Here is a 16,671-nt window from a genome sequence, read left to right as displayed (position 1 = left end):
AAAATCCCTCCAGCGATTTTTTCTTGCTTTTGGATTTTTTCTCATCTATGAACATTGCTGTTTCAGAATCCACAAAAACTTCCCAGGTGTAAGCTTATCCGACCATCACCAAAGTCAAAAACTAAAATGTCGTTACTATCCTGTCAAAATTGCGTGACTACAAAAAAAAAAAAAAAAAAAAAAACTGAAAAAATGAGATGCGATATCTCCGTTGTTTCAACATCTAACTTGTATTATTGTAAAGGCGAAGTTTTCCACTTTCATTTGCTTTGTTTTTAGAATACTCTTAATAGGAGCGGAGACATTTGCAAATTTAATGTTTTGTGAGTAAAATATACAAAAAATGTCTCAAAAATTACCATTTCTGGGGGGCCCTGGCCTTCTCCTCTGGTTACGTCGCTGCCTCACATAGTGGTGTAGGGAATAACCAAGAAAAGAAAAACCAATGAAAACAGCGCTAACTTACGGGCCGGGCCGAAGTGTTTACACCGTCGACTTTTTACTTATCAAGTACATCTGCCAATGCGTAAACTGCACCTTCTCTATAAAGAGTGCGAACATTCCTGGTGCAGATTCGCAGATCATGGTCCTTAAAACGTTTGCGGGGGTCGTCAACTTTAGAGGGATTTGTTTTTCTTCTCTTTTGTTTTTATACCCTCCACCATAATATGGAGGGTATAATTAAATTTGTCATTCCGTTTGTAACAAATCGAAATATTCATCGGAGACGCTATAAAGTATATATATTCTTGATCTGGGTACAATTCTAAGTCGATATAACGATGTCCGTCTGTCCGTCCGTCCGTCCGTCTGTTGATCAAGATATAGCTCTCAATTTTTAAGATAGATCTTTGTAATTTGGTATGGAAGTTTCTATTCTCCTACGATGTTTGGTATTGCAAATGGGCTATATCGGTCCACGTTTTGATATAGCCCCCTCAGAACAGGTTTTAGCCTCATTATCACAACAAAATAGAAATTTGGTACTGAGCCTTGGTTGGTCGGTATATGTCCACGCCTTCATATAGCCCTCATAGAACGGTACCTCCCGATTTTCGGTATTTTTAAGGTTGTGGCCACAATAATCCACCGAAATGACTGAAATTTGGTACTTAGACTTCGTTTCCCCCAGAAATTTTTCGGTATAGGTCCACGCCTTCGTATAGCCCCCATAGGACGGTACCTCTCAATTTTCGGTATTTTGAAGATTGTGGCCACAATAATCCACGGAAATTACTAAAATTTGGTACTTAGTCTTCGTGGGGGTTATAAAACTTTCCCACAGAAATTTATCGGTGTAGGTCCACGCCTTCATATATCCCCCATAGAACGGTACCTCCCGATTTTCTGTATTTTGAAGGTTGTGGCCACAATAATCCAACAAAATGGCTGAAATTTGGTACTTAGTCTTCGTTGGGGGTTTAGAACTTTCCCCCAGAAATTCGTCGGTATAGTTCCACGCCTTTATATAGCCCTCATAGGACGGTACATCCCGATTTTCGGTATTTTTAAGGTTGTGGCCACAATAATCAACCGAAATGGCTGAAATTTGGTATTTCGTCTTCGTTATTTTTTAAAACTTTCCCCCAGAAATTTGTTAGTACAGGTTCATGTATTAATATAGCCCACAATACAACTCGTGGTGGAGGGTATAACAAATTCGGCCCGACCGAACTTAACGCCGTTCTTACTTGTTTCATAGTAAGCTGCTTTTTTCTAGGGGAGGGTTACTATAGGTGAACGCGCGGCACATCCTAGCTCACTACTTTTAACGGGTATTAAAGGCAGCTAACCAGCTGACACCACGGGGAGTTCTGTGTCCACTTGAGTTGAGAGAGGGACCATGATAAATCATAGACTGTGTGATGTTAAAGCTGGGCAGGACGTCACCATTTAGTACACATAAATTAAAATTTCCAAAACTACCTCCATATATCAATCCTACATTGCAACAGTAATCTTAATTCCAAATTTCACAATTCCACCAAATTCCAATTTCTACCAAATTTAGTACCACCACGAAACTCCTGTACTTTTTGTACATACATATATGTGAGATTTTCCAAAACTACCTTCATAACTCAATCCTACACTCCACCACTAATCTTAACGAAATTTCAGAATTCCAGCCTTATATTAACCTTAACCCTCAACCTAGATTCTCATTCCAAATTGCAAGTTTTTAGCTATATCAAATTTAGTACATTTTAGTACTTTTCGTAAACTTATAGTTCGAATTTCAAAAAAAACCCTTTGGTACATTTTACACTCCATCAGTGACCATCGTTCCAAATTTCAGACTTATAGCTCTTCCGGTTCGCGAAACGCAAATGGTGCCATACTAAGTACTTTTCGTACCGTTTTCTACGAAATTCCAAAAAAACAGCCTTGTCTGACACCTTCGGGCCAAGAGTGAACTTCGCCCAAAATTTCAAGATTCCAGCTTCAGCCGTTTCGTCTGGGCGTTGATGAAGTTAAGTTAATTAAGTAATTCAGTCAGTCAATCACTACACTCTTTTATTAATATATAGATTCCCAACCTTAGAATTTCGTTATGCAGGTGGGGAACATTTTTTTGAAATACCTGAGGACTTTTGAAGTGAAAAACATATGTATTGCTTCCCGTTTTTTAATCTTTTGTAAATAAGAACAACCAATAAACCTTGTCTAGTATTTCCGACAAAAAAAAAAAACAATATTTTTTCGTAAATACTTTCGAAGTGAACATTTCACATTTTACTTTACATTGTTGAATAAACAAACACAACAACAGCATCATATTTACTTCGTCAACAGGCCTTTTCATGCCAAATAAGCAGAATCCACAAAAAATGAATATTCCAATATGTAAAAAAATATGAAAAATTTGTTTTGTGTGAACATCAGCATTTTTGCAACATTGAGGGCCAACCGCCCCAACGATCCCTCTATTGTCGCCAGGTTTTTTCCACCTGTTATTGTTTTGCGACAACCAAACAAAATTACCCTGTTGGCAAGCATGTAACACAAATGGCAGGGCATTTTTTTATGAATGTTAAAAAGGGCCTGCTATGCGAAATGGATGTAGCCGCCTGCATTCTGTGTACTGGGGTATGGTCGGTCATCAAGCCCTTAAATAATGCATATTTTATACACGACACACATACATACACATGCAGTAAAAATTTGTTATTCAAATATTATATATTTTTTATGCATATTAGTCTTGTCTATTTTGTTTCCTGGACTATGTGAATGAGGTATTTGAATATTCTTCGGGCTTTGAATATTCTTTCGGGCAAAATATAGTTGATGGATATTTAACACTTACCTGGTTGCCATCGAATGGTTATGGATGTCTCTGTGCTGTTGGCTGACAAATCGTATGGTGGCCTGGGTGCAATATTCTCGATCATCAGTTCCGTTTCTGCCGTTATGGTCGCCGCTTCATTTGTTGCCACACACTCGTAAATACCACGATCTGTTTCGGTGAGACCGGTTAATGTTAAGTTTCCATCGTCGACAATGGCACGGTCGGCGGGAAGTGGTACCCCATCTTTCTGCAATAAATTATAATTTCATTAACCAATTTTCAAAATTAAGTTTCAGAACATTTCTAGTAACAATTGTTTATATGGGTCCAGGTTTGGTATAGCCGCCATACAAAACTTTAGCCCCCATAGAACTAATCTCCCGACTTACGGATATTGATGGCTTTAGCCACATTATCCTACCAAGATGACTGAAATTTTTAAAATTTGGTTTAGTATTCGATATGGTATTTAGTATTCGATATGGGTGGATGACGTAGGGGATGAAAGATACCAAGAAACGGTCCTGACCGGCTTTAACATGGCAAAGTCCAGGATTTATCTCGGTCCCCACCCTCCCCGTGGTGTCACCTGGGGTAGCTGCCTTCAACACACGCGTTCACCTATAAGAACGTTAAAAACTTGGGTTTGGGCGCCGGGTTAGTAACCCTCCCCTAGAAAAAAGCAGGCTTCTCTGAAAAAAAGAGAAGAAAAACAAATCCCTCTAAAGTTGACGACCACAGCAAACTTTTTTAGGACCATGATCTGCGAATCTGACCTGAAATGTTCGGACTCTTTATTTAGAAGGTGCAGTTTACGCATTGGTAGATGTACTTGAAAAGTGCAAGGCCGACATTATTGGCATACAGGAAATACGATGGAATGGAAAAGCGTCACAACAACACCTAAAGGTGACGCACTGTATTATAGCTGCCATGACACAAATCATGAGTTTGGTTGCGGATTTCTAGTTAGTCGGAAGTTAAAACATCTGGTCTCAGCTTCACACCAGTGAATGAAAGACCTGCTACAATACGGATAAAGGCGCAATTCTTCAACAATAGCCTTAGCTGCGCTCATGCTCCAACAGACAAGGCCGAACAGACCAAATATATATTCTACGAGGGCTTATAAAAAACATATGACTGTTGTCCTGCCAATGACGTTAATATTATTCTAGGTAATTTTAATGCCAAAAAGTAGGATATCTTTTGCCCAACAGACGGGAAATTCAGTTTTCACTGTGAAACATCTGACAACGGAATGAGGCTGATAGACTTTGCCGCGGCAAAAAACATGGTAGTTAGCAGCACCAGATTTAAGCATTTCGACATTCAAAAGGTTAGCTGGCTGTCTCCGGATCAGAAAACAAGAAAACAAATTGATCATGTTGTGATAGATGGAAGACATTTATCGATCGCGTTGGATGTAAAATCGTTCCGAGGTACAAACATAGACTCGGACCACTACCTTGTGGAAGCAAAGGTACGTACCAGATCAAATGTAGCAAATACAGTACGAACAGACACAACACGGAAGTTGGACATCGTTAAGCTGTAATCACAACAGATAGAAACAGCATATTCCACTCAACTGGCCCAATTGCTTAATCAAAGCACTTCTCATCCCCATAACATATCAGCACAATGGCAAAATATTGCCCTTTCCATGCAAAAAGCCGCAAAATCAGTACTTGGATACTAGAGACCTCCACCAAGGAATCCATGGAATGACCAGGAGTGTCGTGCTGCTACCGAAGAAAAAATGCGGCATATAGGGCTACTTTACAATCACTAGCAAAGAGTAGCGCACTAGAGAGGTATCGGGAGAAAAGGAGAGAGGAGAAACGTCTTTTCCGCAGGAAAAAGAGGGAGATGGAAAAGCGGGAGTGTGAAAAAATCGAGATGTACATAAGCCAGAATGAAGTCCGAAATTTCTACCAAAGAGTGAAACATCAAACTGATGGCTTTGGTACAGGCACATCCTCCTGTAGAGACCAGCAAGGTAATTTGGTAACTGATACAGATAGTGTGCTAAGGATATGGAAAGAACATTTTTCCAAACTGTTGGTATCCAATAGTAGCGAAGTCGACGAAGATACCACAGATCGAATCTCAGAAGATAGTATTGAATGTATACCGCCCAGCCAAAATGAGGTAAAGACAGCAATAAATCGGCTGAAGAATAATAAGGCAGCAGGAGCCGATGGCCTACCAGACGAGCTGTTAAAAACCGGAGGCGACACGCTGATAAGGTGTATTCATCAGCTAGTTAGCACCATCTGGCAGAAAGAAGGGTACCCGACGATTGGAACCTGAGCATCCTGTGTCCTGTCCACAAGAAGGGAGATAAGACTGTATTCTCTACCTCCTATTGCCTACAGGATAGTGTCAGAGAAACTGTGCTTTAGATCTGGAAAATCCACCATTGACCAGATATTTACCCTGCGGCAAATCCTGGAGAAGACCCAAGATATGTAGATAGACACCTACCACAGTTTTGTCGATTACAAAGCAGCCTTCGACAGCGCCCTACGTTCAAAAGTATTCTAAGCCATGTCTGAATTTGGTATCCCTGCAAAGCTCATTCGCCTTTGTAGAATGACATTAACTGATACAAGGTCCTCAGTTAAAATAGGAAAGAACCTCTCCGAAGAGTTTTGTACCAAAAGAGGTTTCTCGTATGACCAATTCAACATTCTGCTGGAAAATGTTATACGAGATGCGAAGGTCAAAAGAAGTGGAACAGTATATACAAACAGCCATATGTTACTTGCTTATTCCGATGACATTAACATCATGGGTCGATCGGTAAAGGAAATAACTGATACCTTTGTAAAAGTTGAAAGGGAATCTGCTAAAGTGGGTCTGGCAGTAAACGGCGAGAATGCCAAGTTGATGGTGTAGACGCGCAATGCGTCCTTAAAAATCGGACCAACTGTTGACGTTGGTTCTTATAATTTTGAGGTAGTAAAAGACTTCGTCTACCCCGGCACTGCCGTAAAACCAACAAACAACATCAGTTGTGAAATAAAAAGAAGAATTATATTGTCCAACAGATACTACGTTGGCTTAAGTAAGAGGTTTAAGAACAAAACCACATCTCGTCAAACAAAAATAACGCTTTACAAAACACTGATACTAGCCGTGATTATGTATGGCTCCAAAGCCTAGCTACTTGCGCATGCAGACAAGGCAGTGCTTGGTGTATTTGAGAGAAACATTTTTCGAAAGTTCTATGGACCATCTGCGTTGACGGTGAATATCGACGTCGTATGAACCACGAGCTGTATCTGTTATACAACGACATCAGTATAGATACACGTATGGAGATGCTGCGATTGCGTTGGCTAGGCCATATCATAAGAATTAGCGATGATGAACCCGCTAAAAAGGCGTATAAATACCTGCCACATGGAGGTGCACGCAGAATTGGCAGTCCTAAGCTTAGATGGAGCAAACAAGTGGATGAAGAGGCGCGGTATTCCAGAGAGATTTGGAGATCTTTTTTTAGTTCGGCTTTTGGAACAAATGCTCTGTAATGGGCCAGCTAAGTAACTAAGTAAGTTATTTATCCGTAGAAGATCTCAAAGGTGTCGTGCATATAGAATACCTAAAAGGTAGAAGACCTTTGAGATCTTCCATTAACAGAAGACTTTTGAAGCCTTCTTTTGGCACAATACCTTTGAAGTATTCTATTTATTGAAGTTATTTGAGATCTTCTGTGAACGCCTCCGAGATGTTTATGGAGAGAAGACCTTTGGGGTCTCCTGTGGGTAGAAAGCCCTTGAAGACCTCTATGTATCTGTCAGATAGAAGACCCTTTGAGTGATCTATGGATTTTTCCTGTTACTCCTCTTGGAAGCATAGGGCTTCCACAAAGCATTGCCATCCTACACGGTTACGTGCTGTTGTTTTTGCATCTTCCCATGTAAGGTTGTTTTGTCTTAGTTCTTGGATTATTGCTGGTCGCCAGGTGTTTCTTGGACGACCTCGATTTCGTGATCCTTGGGAATTCCATTCAAGTGCCATCCTGGTTATGCTATTAACATTTTTTCTTTAGGTGCCCACACCATCCATCTCCATTTCTACGTCTAATCTGCTTTTGTGTGGGTTCCTGGTTTGTTAATTGCCATAGTTCTATGTTACTTATGGTGTTGGGCCAGAATATCCTGCAAATGTTCCTGAGGCATTTGTTTATGAATAGCTTTTGGTGATGGTGTAAGATACAAGCCAGGATTCACTGCCGTGTAGTAGAATCGATTTTATACAAGCTTCGAATATTTTAAGCTTGATTTTCCTGGATATATCTGTGCTTCTCCATACAACTTGCAGACGTCCAAATGCTGCTCTCCCTTTATTTAGCCTATTGATTACGTCCGTTTCTGCATCGCCATGCGCTGTTACAGTGTTTCCTAGATAGCAGAATCTATCGAAATATTCAATTGCTTGGCCTCGTAACATGATGTGTTCTGTACTGGTGTTGTTTATTCTCATGGCCTTGGTTTTCTTGATGTTAATCTCAAGTCCAACATTACGAGCAAGTCTCTCCAGGTCTTCTAATATCGACTGCATGTTGGATATCTTGTGAGAGAGAAGGTATATATATATATATATATATGTATATATATATATATATATATATATATATATATATATATATATATATATATATATATATATATATATATATATATATATATACATTCCGTATAGTCTTCTCTGACAGTAGACTTCATTCATTATTTCATCCAGTACAATTGTGAAGAGTAAGGGTGATAGAGGACATCCTTCCTTTACTCCCGCGTTTGTGAGGAATGGTTCGCTCATGTTTTCGTTGTAAAGAACTGAGAGTTCTGCATTCTCGTACATCGCTTTTATTACGAGGGTCACTAAAAAATCTTCTGGCCTAGGCAACAAGCAGCGTCGCCAGGCGTCATTTGAATTTTTTTTTGGAAAGATTGACCGTTTTTAGCCTAAGCGTACTCAGAATAGTTTCATATCCCAGCAAAATGTTCGATGCCAAAGATGACATTCAATCATGGGTGCAAGTGATCTAGCATGTCATCTTTTTAGCATCTTCATCGATGAATTTTATATGAGCGTGGACCCCAAAAGATGACGTTCTTTTCTGGATCCTAAGCATGTCATTTTAACCAATGCGTTGACATGTCATTTCCACCAATGCTTTGGCATGTCATTTCCACCAATGATTTGACACGTCATTTTCACCCATGCTTTGACATGTCATTTTAACCAATGCTTTGGCATGTCATTTTCACCAACCCCTTGGCATGAATTTTTCATGTATTGTTTGGAAAATGGAAATGCTGTATTGAAATATGGTTTTCATGAAAAACAAAACTCTTTATTAATTCAAACGAATTCATGAAATAACTACAATTAATTTATCAGTTTAGTTTTTCAAAAGTTTACATCCAAAATTGCAATGTAATCACCACCGCTGCAACGCAAAAGATTACTTCCTCCGTTCTACTCAACTGATATTCTTTCATCTTACAAAAGGTTTTTTCAATTATCTTCCCATCACCAGTTCAGATTTCGACATGGACTCCAAATGCACTCCTTTAAGTATTTTTATTTCGTAAATTACTTTTATTTTATAATTTCGTTATTTTATAACATTTTGGTAATTTATACTCTTTTGTTTAGTGACGGATATATGTAGGGATCTACAACCCGGCTTGCTTTAGGGATCTCTAAGAACAAAATGTAACGAACGGGGAGGAGAGACTTTTTATGGAAAATACCATTTATGCTTAATTAATTTATTTTTAATTGTTTCTTTCCAAAAGTAGTTTCTTCTTTATTTTCAGTAGAGTTGTACAATCTAGTTCATTTGAAAGATCTAGTTCAATAGCTCAGCTCTTTTAACTGAACTAGTTCAGTAATCTAGTTCATAGTTCACTATCTAGTTCAATGATTCGGATCAGAATCGTTCACGGGCTCTTAATCTTTCTCTTGATGAAAAACACATACATACATACATACATCAAATAGGAACAAACATTAGAATAGTATAATTAAACTACAAAAATTTTACATTTAGATATTTTTATTCCATTCATAAAGAAAGATTTGGTTAAAAAAAAAAACATCCTTCGAAAAAATTGTAATTACAATTTGTGTTTGTAGAAATTATCACTGTATGTATGTTTCTTTTTATTTTTTTTTTTTTACTTTTTTCTATCCAAAACAAGGCACATTGAATAGGTAATGGATTCGATATATTAGGATACGATGTATTTAAAATGCGCTTTATGTAAAATTTATTTTTATTACAATGAGGGATGACACTTCACATTGATCCAAAACATAAACAAACACATTACATTACGAAGGCGTCACTTATGGGTACTTTACACGATATGTATTTTACATATGGGTTGTCACTTTGCGTATACATTTTGTATATAAAAAGTGACAACCCATATGTAAAATACATATCGTGTAAAGTACCCATTAGCACAGAGGACGGCGTCACTTTATGTGAATGACATGCCGAACTAGATTGTGAATCGTTCATTCGTTGATCGTTCTTTGTGGATCCTTCGGTCGACGCTCTGTGAGCTATTGAACTATAATGAACTATATCGACTGATCTAGTTCATACGCTCTTTTCAATGAATCGTTCAATTGAACTAGTTCGTTCATGAACTATACAACTCTAATTTTCAGATTCTTGTTCCTTTTCGTTTCGGACTTTTTTTCAAATTCCAAGAAGCGAGATTTGATTGATTTCATTCTATGTCAGATTTAGAACAGACAAGGGAACTTTTAAAATAGCAAAGTGTGCAGTCCGATTCTATTTTTAGCTCGATGGTTGGGACTTCATATAATACCAATTGTTTAGAAGTTTTAGTTGTTTGATATGCAGGAAATGTAAGACAACATCACGACGACAGTTCTAACAACTTTGGTCTGTTCCAGAAACTGCAAGAATCTACTTATTTTTACAACGTAACAATTTTTCCTTTATGTTATCGGAAAAAATAGTAAAAATTAGTAGATTTTTGCAGTACTGGAACATACCAAAATGAAAATAAACAGGTGTGTAAATAAAAACACAAACATCATCTCTATTGGATCGATGGAATGGGTACAAATGCTGATGAAAAGATCGGATCTTTCACGACTTCCTTTGCATCGGTTCAAATCCTAATGAAAAGATCGGATCTTGCACGACTTCCTTTGAACCAATGCAAAAGATGACATGAAATCACGTCATCGCAAAGAACCCCTTCCGTCAAATTTTGCTGGGATACTACCATGTGTTTTGTTATTTACGGATAATGCAAGATCGCCATGTTATGTACCTTGAGATAGAGGCGTCCTTGGGCATTTATTTTACCAACTAACATTTGATATTGCATGAACGCTTGGCGCCAAAAATGGGAGTTTTCTCGTTGGTCTGTGCAAGAAATTTCGAAAAAATACGCGGTGCTTCAAGAGACGTTTATAAGTTGGATCCAGGTGACGAATCATGTAACTATGCGTATTAACCCGAAAATCGCCGATAGATGCTGTAAAAGCGTTCAAAAACCATGTTTTGGAGGTGTCTCAATCAAGCCACTATAAACAACTCAACACATGGTCGTATGTCAAACTGTCCTGAGTACACTTAGGCTAAAAACTGTTAAACTTTCAAAAAAAAAATGTCAAATGAAGCCTGGCGACTCTGCGTGTTACCTAGGCCAGAAGGTTTTTTAGTGACCCTCGTATTCGGATTATTTTCTGAGGTACTCCCTTTTTGCTCAATGCTTCCCATATGGCAGTTCGTCTGATGGTGTCGAAGACTTTCTTGAAATCGATGAACAGTAGATAAATGGGGGATGCGTTATTCTATTGATTGTTCTATTATGACTCGTAGGGTGTTGGCCTGGTGTACACAGCTTCTATTTGGTCTGAAGCCAGCTTGTTCATCTCTCAGAATGTTTTCTACTTGCCTTTGAATTTTTTCTTGTATTATAACTGCTAGTATCTTGTATATGGAGGTGTTGAGCAGGGGTATTCCTCTCCAGTTGTTACAGTCTTTCAAGTCGCCGTTTTTGGGTAACTTTACAATGATACCTTTCTTCGATGTGGGAGGCAGTCTTTCTTCTTCTAGCGTCGGCCTGTAAAGCTTCTACCGGTAAACCATCATCTCCAGCTGATTTGTTACGTTTTAGTTGTTCTATTGCCTCTTTTATTTCATTCAAGCTGGGAGGGTTACAAGGTATATTCAACGTTTTTTCCCTTGGACTGCTATTGTACATTTCCTTGTTTTCGATGGTGTTTCCAACGTTGCTAATTTATTCGAAATGTTCTCTCCACCTTTGAATTTGATCATCATTGTTCGTTAGTAGTCCACCATTGCGATCTTTTACTGCTTGGTTCCTGGTACACCTTCGATTTGTGAGACTATCTATCGTCCGGGGTAGCTATCTCATGTTATTCTGGCTTGCTGCTTCCTCTGCTGTTTTTGCCGATCTTCTAGGAACTTTCTTTTGTCTCTTCTTGCAGCTTTCTTCGCTTGTTTAGCTAGTTGTTTATACTGCTCTCTTGTGATATTGTTGTTATTCAACTGCATCTTAAGTTCACATCTTTGAGAATTTGGTTCCAAGTGTCGACTGATATCCAGATTTTTCTTTGTTTTTGGACTACGCCCAGTGTATCTTCCGCAACGTGTTGGTATGTTGATGTGATTTGTTCCCATGTGTGGTGTTGGGTTGTTAATAACTTTTCGCGTATTGCCGTGGCTAAGGTGTCTCTGGTTGTGTTGTTGTAGGCGTAGTTGTTTCCGCCTTCTGTGTTTGATGTTTCTTCTTTGGCATTTCAATTTGATTTTGGTTACTGTCAATGTCGGCGCCTCTTTTATTTCTGACGTCTGACAGCGAGTTCCTCCATCTTCTACTCACACATATGTGATCTATCTGGTTGCGAGTATAGCCGCTCGGTGATGTCCATGTGTACTTATGAATCGCCTTGTGAAGGAAGATGGAGCCATCAATGACAAGTTGAAATGTTTGACACAGTTCTATGAAGCGCTCTACGTTATTGTTTTTAACTCCACATCCATGTTTTCTCATTGGGCATTGGTGTTGTCGCTCCCAATTTTGCGTTAAAGTCACCCTTGAGAATTATGGATAGAATTAGGTCTTAATGGAGACGAGGCCGTTGGGTAAAAGACGTTTAAGGACTTCTATGGATAGAAACCTTCGATATCTTTATGTGGTCCATGAATAGAAAAGCTTTGGTATTTCTGGATGTCTCTTTGTTAAAAAAGTTGGATGTCTTTTTAAAGAAAAATTATGAGGTTTCCTATGAATAGTAAACCTTTATGGTATATCGTATATGGATAAAGGACCATAGCGGTCCTTTATGGATGGAAAGATTTTTTTGGGATCTTTCTACAGATAAAAGGCTCGAAGTCTTCTATAGGTAGAAGATCTCTAGAGTTGTGTGTGAATATGTAATCTTTGAGGTCCTTTCTGGGTAGAAGTCTTTTGGTATCTTCCATGGATACAAAACCTTTGATTTGTTTTCCTATGGACATAAAGTTGTTGATGTTCTCTTCTAAATATAGAAGAGGTTCAAAACTTGTTTGAGTTCTGTAGACCATTAGAAGACCATTAAATTATTCTATAGATATAAGCTAGGTTTTTAAAGAATGAAAACATATCGAGTTTTCTTTCTGTAGATACAACAGCTGTCTACAATACACATTCTGCAATAATCCTCTTAAATTTTATATTTCATCATTTATCCTTTTTATTGACATTTCTATTCCAACCAACACTTTTAAATTTCAAAGTAAAACTCATCACAACAAATTTGCAATTTCCATCATCATTCTGTTATGTCTTTGACCATACTCTATTATGGTTTATTAGTTCAATTAAAATTCTACCCCAAGATAACTTCTATGGAAAATCCTTAGTTATGGCCTTTACGAAATATTAACAAGTTGTATCAAAGATTTCTCATGTCATCTGAATAACCATCCAATAATGGCTAGTTTATGCATTGATTTTAATGAGCTTTTGAAAATTTTCGAACAGATAACTCTTGTCTTTTGTTTTAGTGCACGATTACAGTAGGAGTAGGGGAGGTCTTGATAATGACGATGATGATGAACATTCCTTTTGATGGAAAATCAAAATTTGGTTAATTCAAAGTATTGGATGAATGAAATGCCACGAGCATATCCATACCATTACTCCAGTAGGAGTTGATGCTTTAAAAATGGCCAGAAATGAAAATGAAAAATGTCTCTTTTGCAACTCAGGGGACACATTTATGTACATTCCATATACATTAAGGATGCATGTATGTAGGTACATGGGAAGCACATGAATAACAAAGTATTGGTTTATGACTCAATGGACATTGATGATGTCCACATGACAGAAATAAAGTTACACTTATCTTCAATAATGTTCTCCAAATGTTTGTTTGCTGCTCTGTTTGTGTGGTGAATGCGTCTGCATTAATATTCTGGCAGATACACCTGGCAATTTCGCTTCTATTATGCTGATGATTTTGACCGGGCATCGAGTGTGAAGCTGCCAGTGTGTGTGTATGACATTTTCTTCAATACAAGTAACAGTTTATGTTTGAAAAATATATACAAAAGCGAATCCAGAAGCGGAATGGCATTAATAAAAGTACAATAATCCCAAATAAGTATATGTGCATGTGCGGAAGAAGTGTACAAACACATATAAAAAGGCATTATATATTCGCTAACATACATATAACTAGATATGGGGGAATACTGACAAAAGTTTCGAAAATCTAATTATTAAACATTGCTAAGGGCATATGGAAGACGGTACGAAGTTCTTTAAATGAAGTTGGTCTAGCGGAATTGGTGGTTCGGGAAATTTGAATTTTTCCAACTTCACTTTTCTTTCTCAAGTGAAATGTCCCACACAAAATCATAACACAGAAGGCCTAACGAAGTTTCCTATAAATAATAGAAGACCACTTAAGGACTGTATGAGATCTTTTGAGGTCTTATATAGACAACGGAAGACCTCTCATGCTCACCTATAGATAACAGAAGAACTGTTAGGTCCCCTATATATAACAGAAGGCCTCTTGGGGACTTCTTTAGATAATAGTAGACCTCTTGAGTTCTCCTATATACAACAAAAGACCTCTTAAAGTCGCCTATAGATAACAGAAGGCCTCTTGAGGTCTGTTATAGATAACAGGGAACTGTGTTGTCTTTAGACAACACAAGAACTTTTAGGTCTCCTATACACAACAGAAGACCTCTTTAGTATAGGAATTCTGTAACTTTTATCGATTAAAATGTTGTTAAAATTTCTTTTGTTTTTGTAACAACAATAAAACAAACAAATAAAATTGTTGTAAAATAAACAATGAGTAAAGTTGTTAAAAAGTTACAGAATAGGCCTATAGGTCTCCTAAAGATAACAGAAAACCTCTTATGGTCTCCTAAAGATAACAGAAGAACTGTTAGGTCTCCTATAGAAAACAGAAGGCCTATTGAGGTCTGTTATAGATAACAGAGAACTGTTAGGTCCTCTATAGATAACAGAAGACCCTTGAAGACTGCCGCAGAGAAACGAATACATCTTGAAGCCTTCGTTAGAAACCAAAATAACTTTAAAGGTCTGCGTACATAAGCTGCCTTGCCTGCTTACCTTGCTTACTTCTGATAAAAGAATAAAAAAGAAAAGGGCAGCCCAGTTCGAAATTTGCTCGGCCTTCTTTATTCATTTATTTTTATTATGTCAGAAATGAAGCAGCAACGCAAGGCAATCAGGCAATGCAGCTTATGTACGCAGGCCTTTACAAAACAGAAGACCTATTGAGCTCTCTTATAGATAACAGAAGGCCTCTAAGGTCTCCTTTAGATAATAGAAGACATCTTGAGGTCTCCTATAGACAACAGAAGACCTCTCGATGTCTCTTATATATAACGAAAGCCTCTGGATGTCTTCTTAAGATAACAGAAGAAATATAGAGGTCTCCTATAGACAACAGAAGACCTCTGGTGGTCTACTTTAGATAATAGAATATATCTTGAGGTCACCCATAGACAAAGGAAGACCTTTAGAACTTTTAGGTCTCCTATACACAACAGAAGACCTCTCATTATCTCCTATAGATAACAGAAGAACTGTTACGTCTACTGTAGATAATAGAAGGCCTCTTGAGGTCTGTTATGGAAAACCGAGGTCTCTTATAGACAACAGAAGGCCTCTGGTGGTCTACTTTAGATAATAGAATATATCTTGAGGTCACCCATAGACAAAGGAAGACCTTTAGAACTTTTAGGTCTCCTATACACAACAGAAGACATATTGAGGTCTCTTATAGGCAACAGAAAACCTCTCATGGTTTCCTATAGATAACAGAAGAACTTATAGGTCTCCTTTAGATAACAGAAAGCCTATTGAGGTATGTTATAAATAACAAAGAACTTTTACGCCTCCTATACTAAAAAGGCATCTGGTGGTCTCCTTTAGATAATAGAAGACATCTTTAGGTCTCCCATAGACAACAGAAGACCTCTCATTATCTCCTATAGATAACAGAAGAACTGTCAAGTCTCCTATACATAATATAAGGCCACCTGAGGTCTGTTATGGATAGCATAGGTCTCTTATAGATAACAGAAGGCCTCTGGTGGTCCCATTTGGATAACAGAAGACATCTTGTGGTCTCCCATAGACAACAGAAGGCCTCTCATGGTCTCCTATAGATAACAGAGGAACTGTTAAGTCTCCTATACATAACATAAGGTCCCTTGAGGTCTGTTATGGATAACAGAGGTCTCTTATAGATAACAGAAGGCCTCTGGTGGTTTCCTTTAGATAATAAAAGACATCTTGAGGTCTCCCATAGACAACAGAAGCATTCTCATTGTCTCCTATAGATAAGAAGAACTGTTAGGTCTCCTATACATAACATAAGGCCTCTTGGTGTTTGTTTTGGATAACAGAGGTCTCTTATAGATAACAGAAGGCCTCTGGTGGTCTCCTTTAGATAATAGAAGACATCTTGAGGTCTCCCATAGACAACAGAAGACCTCTCATGGTCTCCTATAGATAACAGAAGAACTGTTAAGTCTCCTATACATAACATAAGGCCTCTTGAGGTCTGTTATGGATAACATAGGTCTCTTATAGATAACAGAAGACCTCTGGTGGTCTCCTTTATATAATATAAGACATCTTGAGGTCTCCCATAGACAACAGAAGACCTCTTATGGTCTCCTATACATAACAAAAGGACTCTTGAGGTCTGTCATGGATAACAGAGGTCTCTTATAAATAACAGAAGGTCTCTGGTGGTCTCCTCTAGATAATAGAAGACATCTTGAGGTCTCCCATAGACAACAGAAG

General features: G+C 38.0%; 1 protein-coding gene across 1 annotated transcript in view; it reads right to left on the bottom strand.

Annotated features, from left to right (window-relative positions):
* The window catches only part of bdl (borderless), a 191,947-nt gene that overhangs the window by 42,672 nt on the left and 132,604 nt on the right, over positions 1–16,671 (bottom strand). The window contains exon 6 of the mRNA XM_073969929.1: positions 3,311–3,539. Within this exon, the coding sequence (XP_073826030.1) occupies positions 3,311–3,539 (229 nt within the window). The remainder of the gene's footprint in view (positions 1–3,310; positions 3,540–16,671) is intronic.

Source organism: Musca autumnalis, unplaced genomic scaffold, assembly GCF_047663935.1.
Source record: "Musca autumnalis isolate F117 unplaced genomic scaffold, ASM4766393v1 scaffold_2, whole genome shotgun sequence".
In the NCBI taxonomy this organism is placed as follows: domain Eukaryota; kingdom Metazoa; phylum Arthropoda; class Insecta; order Diptera; family Muscidae; genus Musca; species Musca autumnalis.
The sequence above is the reverse complement of the archived record's forward strand: the minus strand, read 5'-3'. Positions and strand labels throughout refer to the sequence as shown.